Here is a 14,554-nt window from a genome sequence, read left to right on the forward strand (position 1 = left end):
CTGGCCCTGGTTTACACTCATCAACCCTATACGTTTAAATACCACATTTCTGTACTGGTTCTCAACTGTACGAATCCAGCCCCAGCTTCCCTTTTAGACCAGCCATTCCCGGCTGCCCTGAGCTATGTCGATGTTGGGATCAGTCCTGCTCTCTAATGGCTGCCCAGCCTTGCCCCAGCTCCTGCTTCTCTGTGATCCTCTAGCTGGGTTCCTGGTGGTTTCCTGTGCCCACCGGCTATGCCAGCCTCAGTACATGACCACCAGCCAAGCTCTTCTCACCCCGTCTCCTGCCTGTGTCCTGACCCTCGAGCTCTGGTTATTAGAGCAGGGGAGGCTTTCAGACATAGATTACACTGTATTATTCTACTTCAATCAGACTAGGAGCCCAGGCTATCTACGTTCCCACCTGTCTGCACACTGCTCTCGTCTTTGCCATTGCTCTTCCCTACCCCAGCCCTCCCTCTGTGTACCAGCCACTGGTGCAACGTAGGGGCTTCCAAGTGAGCAAGCTGCACAGTGTCCCAAAGAGCACATGTGTAGCCTTCTTAGTCGCCCTTCAGCTCTGCCGAGGCTTCGCACTGAGGCAGATGCTAGCAACTCTGTCCAGGGGCCCCACCCCCACCCCTTCCCAAGCTCCCTTATTCTATTTTTTCCCTTTAAACTGTACGGTGGTTTAAAGGTGCAGTTCCACCTGACCTGGGATTTCCATGAATTTATGACTGTTCGCTGGTGTATTGACACCCAGAGGGCCATATGGCACGCAGTAGATGCTTAATAAAACCTTTTGTTTCGATAAACATTAAACATTTGAAATTCTTAATTCACACAAAATTGGGATTGTTTCCATGGGAGAGGATTACTCGCTCGTATAATGTGAAGGGATAATTTGAGCCTTAGATGTGTACTTCCAGTTTCTAATGTGAAATCTGGAGAACTGCTTACTAACAAGCGAGCCTTTTATCCTCCATGTGCTTGCCCATAAAGTCTCAGCAGTTTAGGCAGTGGAAACTTGCATTGGCTTTGTAGTCTTTGGTTATCTGAAGGGTAGAAACTCCTGCCCTTCATGGTCATGTCTACAGATACTTTTATGGGGCTTGCAACAGCTGATTATCACAGATAATGTAAAAAGTTGAAACAAACTCAGAATAGCGCACAGGATGACGTCATAACGCACCCAACGCAGCCACAGGAGGGGTGGCCATCAGCCATACGGTCGCTGCTTCTGTTGGGGCTGCAAAGGGCCGAGGGCAGCGATGGCTGGAAAGTGATTAGCGGCTGTGTAGATACTAGAAGTCTGCCATCAGCCGACTGAGGCAGAGCAGGCCTAGTTAATCTGTGAGGGCAAGCCGGCGTGCACAGTGGTTCCTCTGCAAGACACACGCGCTGAAGGCGGTGGACTACTGATGCAGCTTAGGTCTGCTGACTAAAACTTTAGAAATGACTTAAAAATATTGTTTAGGAACTTGTGAAAACTAAGACCCGTTAGCTGGGTACAGGAAAATATACAGGTCCCTGATAGCAGGGACCCTGATACTCGGACTCTCTGGAAAAGCCACTGTGCTTTGGGCTGTGTGGCTCTGAAAGGCTCAAGGTTACAATGCTGCCTGAGGACAAGAAGAGGGAGATGTCTGGTAAAGAACATTGCCTATTTAGTTCCTAGTCTTCAAAATTTAGGCAATAATATTGGTCTAATTAGAAATATAAGATCTGGAAACTATCTAAATGAGATGATGAGACAAGCTTTATAAACAAATATCTTTAGTCAGTTAAGGCTTAGAGAGTGAAAAAATCCAAGCACAGCTGACTCCATACGCAGGCAGGCACGCACGCAGGCACGCACGCAGGCACGCACGCAGGCACGCACGCAGGCACGCACGCAGGCACGCACGCAGGCACGCACGCACGCACACGTCTTAGACTGATGACCTCATCCTGACAAAAGCCCTACCTTGCTGTGTCCACTGGGTGCTTCTGGAGCTTGCTCTTCTGCCCCGCGCTCTCCCTTCTCTGGAAGGTTGGCATTCTCATCCAGAAGTTTAACTGGGACAGGCGGTGGGGTTTCCTCATCCAGGTCACTGGACGTTCCCAGAATGCTCTCTGCATTTGTGCTGTGGCGGCACTTTTTGTTTCTGTCCACAGAGGCGTATTCAGCAAAGTCGGCCTTGCCCTCCGCGTGGGCCCCCTGAAGCTCCTTCAGGGCAGAAGTGGACTTGGATTTGCCGCCCTGGCTTTTGTCTGCCACCTCCTTGATTTCCTTCACTGTCTCATACAAGCAGTCCTCCACCATGTTCTCCTGGGAGGAGCTATCCTTGAGCACCTCGTAGGGCCCCTCCACGCCGGGCCCGGAGTCCCCGTCTGCAGCCCTGGCGGTGAGCATCGCGTCCACTGCGTTCTCAGGCGGGATTCTGGGCAGCTCCCGGCTCTGGTGGCACTTGGCCTTTCCTGTGCTGTCCTGGGAGTCCAGCAGATCTGAAGCTGAGGTCTGGACTTCCTCATAATGCTGCATGCAGGTCATCGTGCTGTCTTCTGAAAGAACTGAAGGGGCAGGGGTGTTAACAGCGGAGGAAGCCACCCCTTAAAAACCAGTGAGTGGACCACCGAGTCATGCCTATGAACCTGGTTTTACCTGATGCTTAGCTGCAAACTCACTGGCAGTGCACAGTCTTACTTCCATTACATTGCAAGGGGAGCTATTCACTGTATCCTTCCCAGTACAAGATTTAATAAATGATGTGGGTGTACTTGACTTATAGTTCGTCCATTATGTATTACTCCTGCTGAAACCCATGTAGCCAGAGGGTTTGACAGGTACCAGGTGAAATTAACAACAGGGTGGGGCTTGGGGTGGGGCAGCTAAAAGAGGCCGAGGCAGGAAGACTGAATTCAAGACCAGGCTGGGTAAGCTAGCTCAAAATAGAAAGTGAAGGGCGGGCTGTGGCCGTAACTCAGCGGTAGAGTACATACCTCACACACAGGCCCTGGGTTTCACCCCCACTGTAGCATACAAAATTGACAAGTCCCAGGGCCAGACTCCAAGACTCTAAAAAATGGGGCACGAGAACTGGAGAGATGGCTCAGCGGTTAAGAGCTCTGACTGCTCTTCCAGAGGTCCTGAGTTCAGTTCCCAGCAGCCACATGGTGGCTCACAACCATCTGTCTGTGATGGGATCTGATGTTCTGGTTTGTCGGCGGATGGCTAGAGTGTACTCACATAAAAGTAAATATAAGAAAGAAATCTCTTAAACAGTGGGGCACGGACGTTGTCTCTTCGCCTTGCTGTAATTGGTCTCTGCCTACACGAGGGGAAAAGGCTCTCTTCCCATTGCCACCCCACTTCACCAGTCTCTATCATCGGCAGACAGAACAGAAGCTGGGACTCCATGACAGACCCTTAGGCCAGCATCAAAAGGGCCCAGAAACACTGCACCCTCTTTCCACATCACCTCGGGCCCAAATCCTTGCCTCCTCACAGAAGAAGTTCAGCTAGGACATCCTTGGATTGCCTCTAAAATAGCGACCATGACACCTGTCAATCAGTCATTATCCCATGGATTTTGAGTGTTGGCTAAGTGCCACGGGCTGTTCAACCACATGTAAGTGGGTGGAATCTGCTCTTAGGGTGCTTACATCAAACAGGTTCACATGGCTCTCACTGTGTGGAAATCAGAGGCAGTGGTTAGCTGGGAGGGGCCCGTGAGGCCCTGCACCAAAACCACAAAACCAATGACCCTGATACAACAACAAACCAAGAAAACCAAAACAGGAGGAGGGGACATCTGGGGAGAGGATGTGTGTGGAGGTGAGAGGGTAGTGAGGGCAAGGTTGAGCAAAATACAGTATATACTTGTATGGAGGTGTAAACATCCATCTGTTAGGGAGAAGGAAAGAAAAAGAAACGCTAACTATCCTTAGACACGGGATTAGCAGCCCTAGAGTTCTTGCTTCTCCTGCAGGAGTGGCTCCTGCTGGGGCTCTGGCTACCAGTCTCAGAACATAGGGCATTGGTGCCTGCAGCCTTGGGTGCCATTGCTGGTGACCCCTGAGTTCCCTTCCTTGCCTTGGGTGAATGCATGCCACACGCTGCAAAGCGGGATGTGACCGCTGCAACTACACCTTACAGTCAGTGTACACCGAGTCAGACGACATGACTGCCCCAGATTGGACGTCTGCCCTAGAATCGGGCGCCCTGCTTCAAGTTACAGATCCTCAAACTCTGCAATAACAAATGTCAGTCAGGTTATTAGTGACTGCGTGACAAGGATTTGGTTTCCCAAAGATGTCGATGTCCTAGTCTCTGGGGACAACATGCTGTATGACACGGCAGCTCTGTGTGTGCTCTTGCGTGTGCCTCTATGTGTAATCAGCTAACCTTGAGATGGGTAGAGAAACCTGGATTACCTACACAAGCCTTAGAGATTACATGGACCTAAAGTGTGAAAGATTAAGGCCAGCAAGGGACCTGAAGGTCTGGGAGAAGCAAACCATGCAGGGATGCAGGCGGGTGCAGAGGCGAGGAAGTGATTCTCCCTCAGTCCCCAGTAGGGCTGCAGGCACCTGTACTCCGACCCTGACAGCTCTAAGTCACTCCAGCCTGTGGTAATTTGATCCAATAGCCCTGTGCTGGAGTCCTCTCAGTTTTAAACTGGGGACTTAGTGCCACCTGTGCATGGGCACAGTGAAGGGAATGACAGTGCACTCCAGGAGGGTTCCTGGCACTGGAAGTCAGCAAACAGATTAGGTGTCATTATGCAAATGAGACCTCTGGCTGGTAGGGGATAGGGGATAGAGTACGCTCCCTAGTGCTCTGTCTGCATCATGTCTGGGCACAGCTTGCGTGCCTGGTGTGTGTGGAGGTGCGAAGAGGGCGTTGGGTCCCCTGCAACTGCAGTTATGGACAGTTGTGAGCTGCCTCGTCCTCTGCAGAACTTACTGTCGCCGTTGGTGAGCACCCCATTCTGTTCACTGCTGGCCAGTGCATCTGTGGTCAGGCTGGTCGCTGAATGGCTGAACATCTCCTTGTCGGAAGGCTGAAAAATCCAAACACATCTTTTGGTAAGAATCTTCTGGGCACTGGAGGACACTATGAAAATCAAAGCAGCCAAAGAAATGCCAGAGTCCACTGCCTAAATCAGGTAAAACAAGAATGCTTTAAGCTGAACCCCTTGGATGGCTAGGCACACTCAAGTGGGGACCCTTCTCACCAATGGAGAATGGCCGTGCTTTCCTGAGTGCGGTTCTGGACTCTCAGAGCACTGGGAGTGTCGCAAGGCTCGGGGCAGTGCGTCTCGCCCGGTGGTTACAGGTGGGCCACAGGTCCACTGTGTTTCCCTAGCTCACGGGAAAAGCAGACCACAGATCACTGTGTGGGTCAGAACGGAGCTAGGCAGGGACCAGCCCTGAAACACAGGGGCTGCCAAGCAAACTGCAAAGTATGGCTGCTGTCTCCTGATAGGAAGAGGCTTAAACCTGCTCAACACAGCACTTGATGTCGTACATTTCTGAGTCTATTTCAGAGCTCTAAAACGACCATCTACTGAGTAACCGCTTTGCAAACCTTTCCTACTCTCAAAGACACAGGCACTCGTTAGTACTGTTTGCTCCTCCGCTGGATGGTGCGGTGGAGACTGCCTGGAATAGCCTGACAGGTAGAGCTCTCACAGGGGCAGGCAGAAACTAGCTGCTTCCGGATGTATTTCCTCTAATATGCCGGACTCCATCCTTTTCACCTTCATGGCTCCTGCTGCCCAAGACACAACCTGGGTTTCAGGATAGCACAGGGGAACTGGTGTGACCTGTACAGAAGCCTTGGGTTGTTGGCTTCACAAACTTGCAGACTGATGGGGAATCAAACAATAACAGATGATGAGCAGCCCTTGATGTGCGGCGATGCCTGAGTGCTTGGGAAGGCTGCCCTTTCGGCCAACACTGCTCCCATCTGCTGCTAGGAAATGGCGGCTGCTGGTTTGCCAGGACCCTGGGATACAGAGGCTAATATTGGAGAAATAGTGTCCTTAGGGGACAGAAATAGGGACCAAGGGAACGCTTCCTGTATAACAACATGTCACAGCCAAACTTCTATAATCTCTGTTTGAACGGCCATTTCCCACCTTAGCTCCTGTGAGAAACAAGTCAGCAAACTGTGCGTGATCTGGGGAACTCCGGTGCTACGGGGGCAGCCGTGTACAGGCCTCACAGGCCCTGTCAGCACACAATTCTGCCCTCGAGCAGAATAACAGAGGCAGAAGGTCAAGAGCGATGGTGTTCACCCTGGCACCCATATCAGAGTGACTGGCAAGCTAGGTCCCAGCCTGAACACTGGCTCCACACACAACACAGGTGGAACTGCCAGGTCTGGCCATACCCAAGAACCCCTGTTGTAGGAGGAAGTGAGGCCCAAGTTCAGCCATCACTCCCTGTCCACCTGACTGGGGACGGTGGGAGCTGAAGAAAGACAGGGCCCCATCCATCCGCCTCCCCTCCGGTCGCACCCGCGATCACGGGAGAGAATGGAGACATGGGAACAAGAAGTGGAGACAGCAGAAGCAGTGAAAACAGGCCAAGAATATCAGTCAGGGCAGGAGAGATGCCGAGGGCCAGGGCGGCTGTGATGGGTGATGATGGTGGTCTCTGATAAAGGAAGAGAGAGCCCTGGGGTCCAGAAGGAGCCGGGAATCCTGGCAGCTTCCTGTCTGCTTGGGCTACAGGCGCATTGGAAAGTGGGGGTTCAGGCAGCCATGTGCTCTGAACATGCCTGAGGGGTGCAAATAACACAGGGCCCTCAGAGTTTAATGCATACATGCTTCCTGGCTCTGAGCAGGAAGTACCTTCCCTCCTAGAACTGCCCTGGAGTTCAGAGGAGACTCAGCACAGTCCTGCAGACATAGCTACTGAAACTGTGCTGCCTCATACGGGCACAACACAAGACAGAGGCTGGTCCTCACCCTGGCGATGGATCGCTCCCTGAGACTGTTGGGTCCATCAGGATCCCATCAAACGTCGAGGATGGGCTAATGTACCAGGGCCAAGCTATGATGTGGGCCCCAGGCCCTGATGAAGGGCTGCAGTTCCACCCAAATGTATGTCAAAATCTCAGTCCCCAGTGCCACAGACTAACCTTATCTGGAAGCAGGGCCATTTCAGATGGCACTAGTCTAGCACTAAATCTGCTATCTTTATGAAAGCAGGGGGGGCTCGGCCCTAAGGACATGCACTCAGAGGGGGACAGGTGACATGAGGGGTAGAGGAGAAGGCTGGGGGAAGGTGACAGTAAGGACTGAGTGCGCTTGGGAACCAATCTAGCTCTGGAAGGAGCTCAAGTAACAGCACCGAGTGCGGGAGAAACGAGAACTCTTATTTGAGTCGTCCAGTTGTTCCTGTGACTGCCCTTCCAGACCAGGCTGGAGGCCCGTAGCAATCTTTCAGGCAGTCCAGCGACTTTCAGGCAATCAGAGCTTCCCTGAACACCGACCGGTCAAGCCGGGCTCCCAGCAGTACATACAGAAAGCCACAGCTAATGCCCATTTATGTCCACATGCCAGCTTCAGCGGCGTCGAAAGCCAGCAGCAGCGTCATGCCTGGAGAGGTGTACGTGGACAGACAGACAGACACTGCGGCTTACCACATTCATCAGGCTCTCATGGTCTCCACTATGCTGCCGTGGCTTCTTGTCTCTGAAACGGAGAAGAAAACACCATTCTGGTGTCAAATGTGTCCTTAAAGTGAAGCAGACACCATGTTCCCCTAGCCTAATGTTCCTCAGCAGAAAAAGTCCTAACCAACAGCAAAGGCCGAGTCCCTTTCTGGTGCACCCCTTCCCAGAGGTCAAGTTCACAGCAGGAGGACAGCAGGCTGCAAGCAGGAGCTGTCTGTGCCTAGAATGCTCAGATGACAGACAACGCCTTTTTTCTTTAGTAAATCCTAACAATGATCTCATCGTCTCCCTTAGGAATCCGTGGAGTCACGTGTGGAAAGGGATGAGAGAACATACAGGAGATACTACTTTGGCACACCAGCAAGGTGACATGCTCTCAGGATGAGTCATATGTACTCCCAGTCTATGGAAACGTCTGTTGAGTAAAAATAGAAACGTCTTTCACACAGAACAGTCTAAAGAAAGCCATTGGTTGTAAAGATGACATTTCTGTTTGTGTCGAGGAGAGGGTGACACCTAGTGGGCAAGTGAGTCATTACAACAGCAGAATCTTCAAGCTCCTGGGAGCTAGGACTAGTGTCTGGAGGCTTGTCCTGTCCTCAAATGCCTGGGTCCACACTTGGCAGGGATTAGGAGAGGCTGCATAAGGCCAGAGAGTCTGGCTTTCTCTTCTTGACAGATTTTAGGGTGGGATCCATATCAGAATTTTAAATATCATTAACTTTCTTCCCAGGTTGAGAGAGAGGAGTATGGAGCTGGCTAAGCTGGTCCCCACGGGCTCCCGGCAACACCAGAAGGCTGCACACCCTGTACCGTCTCTGATTGTTCTGAGCAACCAGTCTTAGTTACAGAGAACTCCGCTTGTCCCTGAGTGAAGGGAGACAAGTGTAATGTTTAAAAAGAAAACAGGCGTCCACACTCTCCTGAAGGAAAAACAAACCTGTTCCTTCATAAAGGGCAGTTCAGCACACACAGGTTAATAATACACGAGCTCTCCCAAGCCACACAACAGCGAGCATCCTCAGTAACTGCCCATGGTGGCAACAGGATGTAGTACCTCACACTTAGCTTTCAATATGCCCACGGCCAGAAAAGGACAGCACCCAAAGAACGGCAAGAATTCATTCCAGACATTTAAAACAGGAGGGCTCTTTGCTTTGCTCTCCAGGAAGGTCCATAAGGATTTTCAAGAACGTCCTTTGTAAGCAACCCATGAACACGGACGGGCCAGGGAGGCTTTGAGCACTGAGACTCCGCTGGGCACAGGAAAACAACGGGTTTAGGCTCCGGAACATGCATGTCTGCTCTAACCTGTCACAACTGGAACACAGAAGGATGAGGAAGGTGATGAGGAAGAACATGGCCACCGCAGCCAGACTTCCCCACAGCACCATCTGCATCTGCATCTGCCCGCTGCTCAGGGCGCTTCCTGCAGGTCCCATGGTGGGAGCTGGGGTGACCAGCAGGTGGGCTCAGTTCTTCACAGGAGATCACATGGGTCTAGAGGGCTTCCCTCCTGCAGAGAGAACAACACGTTTAGGATCCCTTCCCTGGAGAGGCTGAGCGTTCTCAGTGTCAAGATCCTAAACCAGAAAGATCCCCAAGTCTGAGTTTTTTGAGTGCTGACGCGATGCCACACCAGAAACTTCTGTTTGCAACATCGAAATGCAGGTATGCTGAGACCATATAAAATGGCCTTCCGTTTGTGTTTGAAGAAACTACAAAATACACATGAATGGCATGGTCAGACCTGTGTCTTTTCTCCAGGATAGCTACCTTTATTTCAGAATCTGAAAGGTCTCTAACAGCACTTCAGCTGGAAAAGAACTTGGTCCATGTTCTCACCATAGAGAAAACTCTGCTCCGCTTGAACCACCAATGCTGACCCACCACTCTGTTCCCACCAAAATGCTGACCCACCACTCTGTTCCCACCATAATGCTGACCCACCACTCTGTTCCCACCATAATGCTGACCCACCACTCTGTTCCCACCATAATGCTGACCCACCACTCTGTTCCCACCATAATGCTGACCCACTACTCTGTTCCTACCATAATGCTGACCCACCACTCTGTTCCCACCATAATGCTGACCCACCACTCTGTTCCCACCATAATGCTGACCCACCACTCTGTTCCCACCATAATGCTGACCCACTACTCTGTTCCTACCATAATGCTGACCCACTACTCTGTTCTTACCATAATGCTGACCCACCACTCTGTTCCCACCATAATGCTGACCCACCACTCTGTTCCCACCATAATGCTGACCCACCACTCTGTTCCCACCATAATGCTTCTGACAGTGCCAGGCTATTGCTCATTCTTTGTTATTTTGTAATTTGTAAATATTGTTAAACATTTCAGCATTAGAGACAGGCTGAGAACAGAGGAGCACACCAGGCCAATATTATCCGTAGTAAGAGAGGCCTTATTTAAACTACACCCACTTGGGCAGCTTCGTAACATTCTAATTAAAAGGAGCAGTTTGAAATTCATGCTCATGCAAACAGCAAAGGAAGAAAACATAACTTCTGGGTTAGGATGATGAATCATAACTGAATTTTTCTTGCAGAAAGACACTAATTTTTACATTCTCACTTGAGTCAGTGATATTACCATAGAACATGTGGCCATCCGAGAGGCTGCACATGCTGGCACCTCTAGGGTGTCTTAGCGACAAACCAGAGTGTAACCAAAATAGGTATGTCGAAGCTGTTTCAACAAAAGGATGAAGAAGAGTACATAGCTGAGGTACAGTACAACGGATGAAACCTTATTTCTGTGTCTGAGGATGCACGTGAATACCCTTCTAACAGTTTATAATGCACTGGGGTTTCTTCAGTGACATGAAACTTTTCTCTGGTCATGTATTATGTCTGCAAACAGGGCAGGATCAGGGTAACACACAGACAAACTGCTCGTGCGTGAACAAAATAACCACCACATTCCAGGAGACGAAGAACAATTCAGTTTAAACGGGGCCTACCAGACTGCTATGCTGAGGTGATAGATTTCTAAAATGCACACAAGAGAGCATTTAAACCACAGAGACCTCTGAGGTAACTTGTATTATGTTATGTTAGTGTAGCTGCAGATCATGAAATACTTTTGGAAGCAGACAGAGGGTCCATTTCTTGTACACACCACAGTTTTGTTTCTTCATTCACGCACCTGATTGATCAATGCTGTTTATAAAGAGCAAACTCCTGTATGAGAGCTGGCTGTGGGGTTGCTCAGAGGCAGAGCAAGGCCTCATTACTTTGTGGCTGAACATCTCTCATATCTCCTCTAATACAGTGAAGTACCTGGGGTACCAGCCTAGTAGGACAGCTCAGGGAGGGAGGATGAAAGGGAATCATTACAAGCTACCGAATAAAAGATAGAACGTCTGGAACGTGTGTCAAACTTTCTGGCTTACCCCTTTCAATTATAACGTCACGAAAAGCCACTGAAAGAAATGCTCACCAGTCCTTGCCCTGTACAAAAGTCTCTCAATGACAAGAGTGATTGTCTGGGACCACTTTCTGGGGAGCCAGGGTAAAACTCAGTCTCAGCCACAGACAGCTTCCTCCCCAGTGGCCTCTACTGCTACTTTACTGGAGGACTGAGGCTTCAGCAGGGGTCTGGCAGAGGCATGAGACAAAACAGTGGCCCTCTACTAGGTCCCTGGAGGAGCGTGGCATCAAGGATGTGCATGGGTGTGTGTGGTGTCAGGGTACGTGGTACCATCAGACCTCTGACCTCCGGAGTGTGGATTACTCCTGTTTTAGAGATCTTATACTTTTTCTTTCTCCATCTCTTTCTGGATCTGCCCCCCAAATTCTGCCACCAACTCCTCCCCCCGATATTGCCTTGAATTTTCCCAGGGTTCTTTACAACTTAAGCGTGCTTCCTGCTGCTCCCTGCCCACATGTCTAGACGCGTGGTCTCCCCTGTAGGTGGAGATGCAATGCACCCTCCCTGTGAGAATGAATGCACTCTCTTCATGTGTATGGTGTGACTTCTGTGCTCTGTGCCTTCTTGGCAGGGTGGGGGCGGGGTCCTTGTGGAAAGGGCATGTTATAGTTCTGGAAAAGGCTCACTGAGAATAGCTGATTTTGGAGGTCAGACATTGTAGCACATGCCTTTAATCTCAGCACTTGGGAGGCCAGCCTGGTCTACAGAGTGAGTCCCATGACAGACGGGAATATAAAGATAATCCTGTCACAAACAAACAAACAAACAAAAAAGCAAGCAAAACAAAGAAAAAAATCTTACCAAAACCAAAGAACAGCTAACTTTGGATTGCACTCATAAGTATTTTTTAATTAAAAATTAAAAAAAAATATTTATTCTTCTCTCCTTCATCCTTACCAGTTTCCCCTCTTTCCTCTCCTCCCAGTCCCTTCCCTCCCCATCCACTCCTCCCTTTCCCTTCAGACAAGGGCAGCTCTCCCATCTGATGTCAACTAAACATGCATATGAAAGTTGCAGTAATACTTTGCATAAACCCTTACATCAAGGCTGGATGAGCTGACCCAGTAGGAGGAAAAGGGTCCCAAAAGCAGTCCAAAAAGTCAGAGACAGCCCCTGCCCCTACTGTTAGGAGCCTCACAAGAAGACCAGGTTACACAACCATAACATAAGTGCAGAGGGCCTAGGTCAGACCCATGCAGGCTCCCTGATTGTCAGCCCCATGAGCCCAGGTTAGTTGATTCTGTGGGTTTTCTTATGGTGTCCTCTCCAGCTCCGTCCTTACCCTCTTCCACAGGATTTCTAGGGCCCCACAGGCTGTCTGGCTGTAGGTCTCTGCATCTGTCTCCATCTGCTGCTGCTGAAGCCTCTCTGAGGAGGATGCTAGGCTCCTGTCTAGGAGCACGGCAGAATATCTTCAGGGATCACGGCACTGACTTTATTTTTTGAGAGGCTGTAATGTTTGGTTCTATCCTAAGTTTCTGGGCTATCTAGCTTCTGGTTCCTGGCCCTCTGGAAGTGTCGGGGGTGGGCTCCCAGTCATGGCATGGATCTCAAGCTGGACCAGTCACTGGTTGGCCACTCCTACAATTTCTCTGTGTTCTCTAGGGACAGGGCAGATTCTAAGTCCAACGTTTTGTGGCTGGGTTGGTGTCCCAACTCCTTCACTGGAAATCTTGGGTCACAGAGATGGCTGTTTCAGGCCCATTACTAGGAGTCGGTGACTCTTGTAGGTCCCTGGGTTTCTAGCTCACCCCTGAGATTATTTGACAGGGCAAAGGCCAAGCTGAACTGCAGAAGGTGGCAGTGTCACACAGCTAGAGAAGCAGTGAACAACTGCACAGAGTCTTTCTGCTCTACAGTGTGCTTCATTATTGGATACACTGGTTGATATCAAGTTGTAGACAGCCATGAAATAAAAATACATTGCACTCCCAAAAAAGGGCAGTGGTGTTTCATGCATCTCTCAAGCATGCCAATTCTGATGACTGTGGGCACACAATTCCTTGACTTAAGAAAGGTGGGTACTTACTTTTTTATGTACCATGCGATAGTCTTGAACTGGCTAAACAGACAAGGAGGGCCTTGAACTCCTGTTTCTACCACCCCTGCTTTCAGAGTTCTGGGATTACCAAGATAGCTTATTCTGTGCTGAAAACTTCACAATCTATTATCATCCCGGCGAACACACAGATTCTATGATTTCACTGATTAGGAAAGGATTTCCAGCATTAGCAAAACCATTGGCCTTTAATCTTTAAAGCAGGTGCCGTTTTAAGCCACAAGGTGGCAGCACAGTTCCAGTTTCAGCCCCAGTGAACAGGCTTGAGCCGCTTGGAGAGCCCTGCATAATTGTGGTTGGTCGTGTTTGGTGTTTAATTGTCTTCATCAGCTTGGATTATCAGCCACCCTAATCAATTCCAACAGGACAGAAAGCAAACACCAGACAAGATGGGCGAAAGGAACAGAGCTATTTCCTACTCTAGCGAACACTGGAAGCAGGTAGGTGTTCAGATCACAGCCAGCCTTGTAATAATAACACTCAGATTAGATTATCTAGGGAGGCCGACACTTGCAGCCCCTTTGAAGCAGGTTCAGGGCAGTGATGACAGTTATTACTGTTTCACGGCTGTCCCGGGGACCTGTCATTAAGGATGATAGAAGCCATCTCAGCTTATGACCCATCTCCTAGGGGCAGAGTCACCAGCCCCATGGGAATGGCTCCTGATGGTCAGCACCTGGTATACGACCGTGTGGTGGAAGGGCACATCGTGGGTTACAAATGAACCAGGCAAGTTAACAGTCAGGAGGAGACACATTCTCCGGTGAGTCCATGCCCTGCATAAAATGATGGATGTGTGGGCCACAGGATGAACCTCAGGACAGAACTCTCATGGCCTCTATCCTGACTTCACTTCTGTCACTGTGGTGAGATACCATGATGATGATGACGATGACCACCAGCCCCAGCAGCACCAGAAGCATAGCACCAGCACCAATGCCATTACCATCACCAGTGCCAGCACTGGCCCCAGCCCCAGCAGCACCAGCACCAGCCCCAGCAGCACCAGCACCAGCACCAGCGGTTGAGAAGCACTGGGCAGGGGTTTGATTGGCAGGGGAGTGACTTCTTTAACTGCTTTTCCTCATCTTGATTTGGTGTGGAGGGAGGGGGGAGGACATGAGGAGAGGTGGCTGGTTATTTCCAGCAGCCCGTGTGACGCACGCTCATCGGAGCCCTGACATTCTTCATCTGGGTCAAGGTGACATAGCCTCTGATCAGAGGGTGGCAGGGACGAGGCTCTGCTTGCCTCGGGCCATGTGGAACATCTCTGCGAGCGTGCAGTTGAACTTGGGAATCCTTTCTTTTTGCTGCTTGCTTGCGTTCCTGACCTAGATGAGACGGTCTCTGAGGGCAGAGATGAAGTCACCTCTTTCCCTT

General features: G+C 50.3%; 1 protein-coding gene across 2 annotated transcripts in view; it reads right to left on the minus strand.

Moving 5' to 3' along the window:
• Pag1 (phosphoprotein membrane anchor with glycosphingolipid microdomains 1) overlaps positions 1 to 14,554 on the minus strand; it is an 85,497-nt gene that overhangs the window by 3,837 nt on the left and 67,106 nt on the right. For both annotated transcript variants that reach the window (XM_032898650.1, XM_032898649.1), the window contains 4 exons: positions 8,963 to 9,167; positions 7,619 to 7,670; positions 4,931 to 5,027; positions 1,949 to 2,535 (listed from right to left, as the gene is read on the minus strand). In XM_032898650.1, coding sequence (XP_032754541.1) covers positions 1,949 to 2,535; positions 4,931 to 5,027; positions 7,619 to 7,670; positions 8,963 to 9,093 — 867 coding nt within the window. In that variant the 5' untranslated portion in view covers positions 9,094 to 9,167. The remainder of the gene's footprint in view (positions 1 to 1,948; positions 2,536 to 4,930; positions 5,028 to 7,618; positions 7,671 to 8,962; positions 9,168 to 14,554) is intronic.

The sequence above is a fragment of the Rattus rattus genome, chromosome 3 (genome assembly GCF_011064425.1).
Source record: "Rattus rattus isolate New Zealand chromosome 3, Rrattus_CSIRO_v1, whole genome shotgun sequence".
NCBI classification, from domain to species: domain Eukaryota; kingdom Metazoa; phylum Chordata; class Mammalia; order Rodentia; family Muridae; genus Rattus; species Rattus rattus.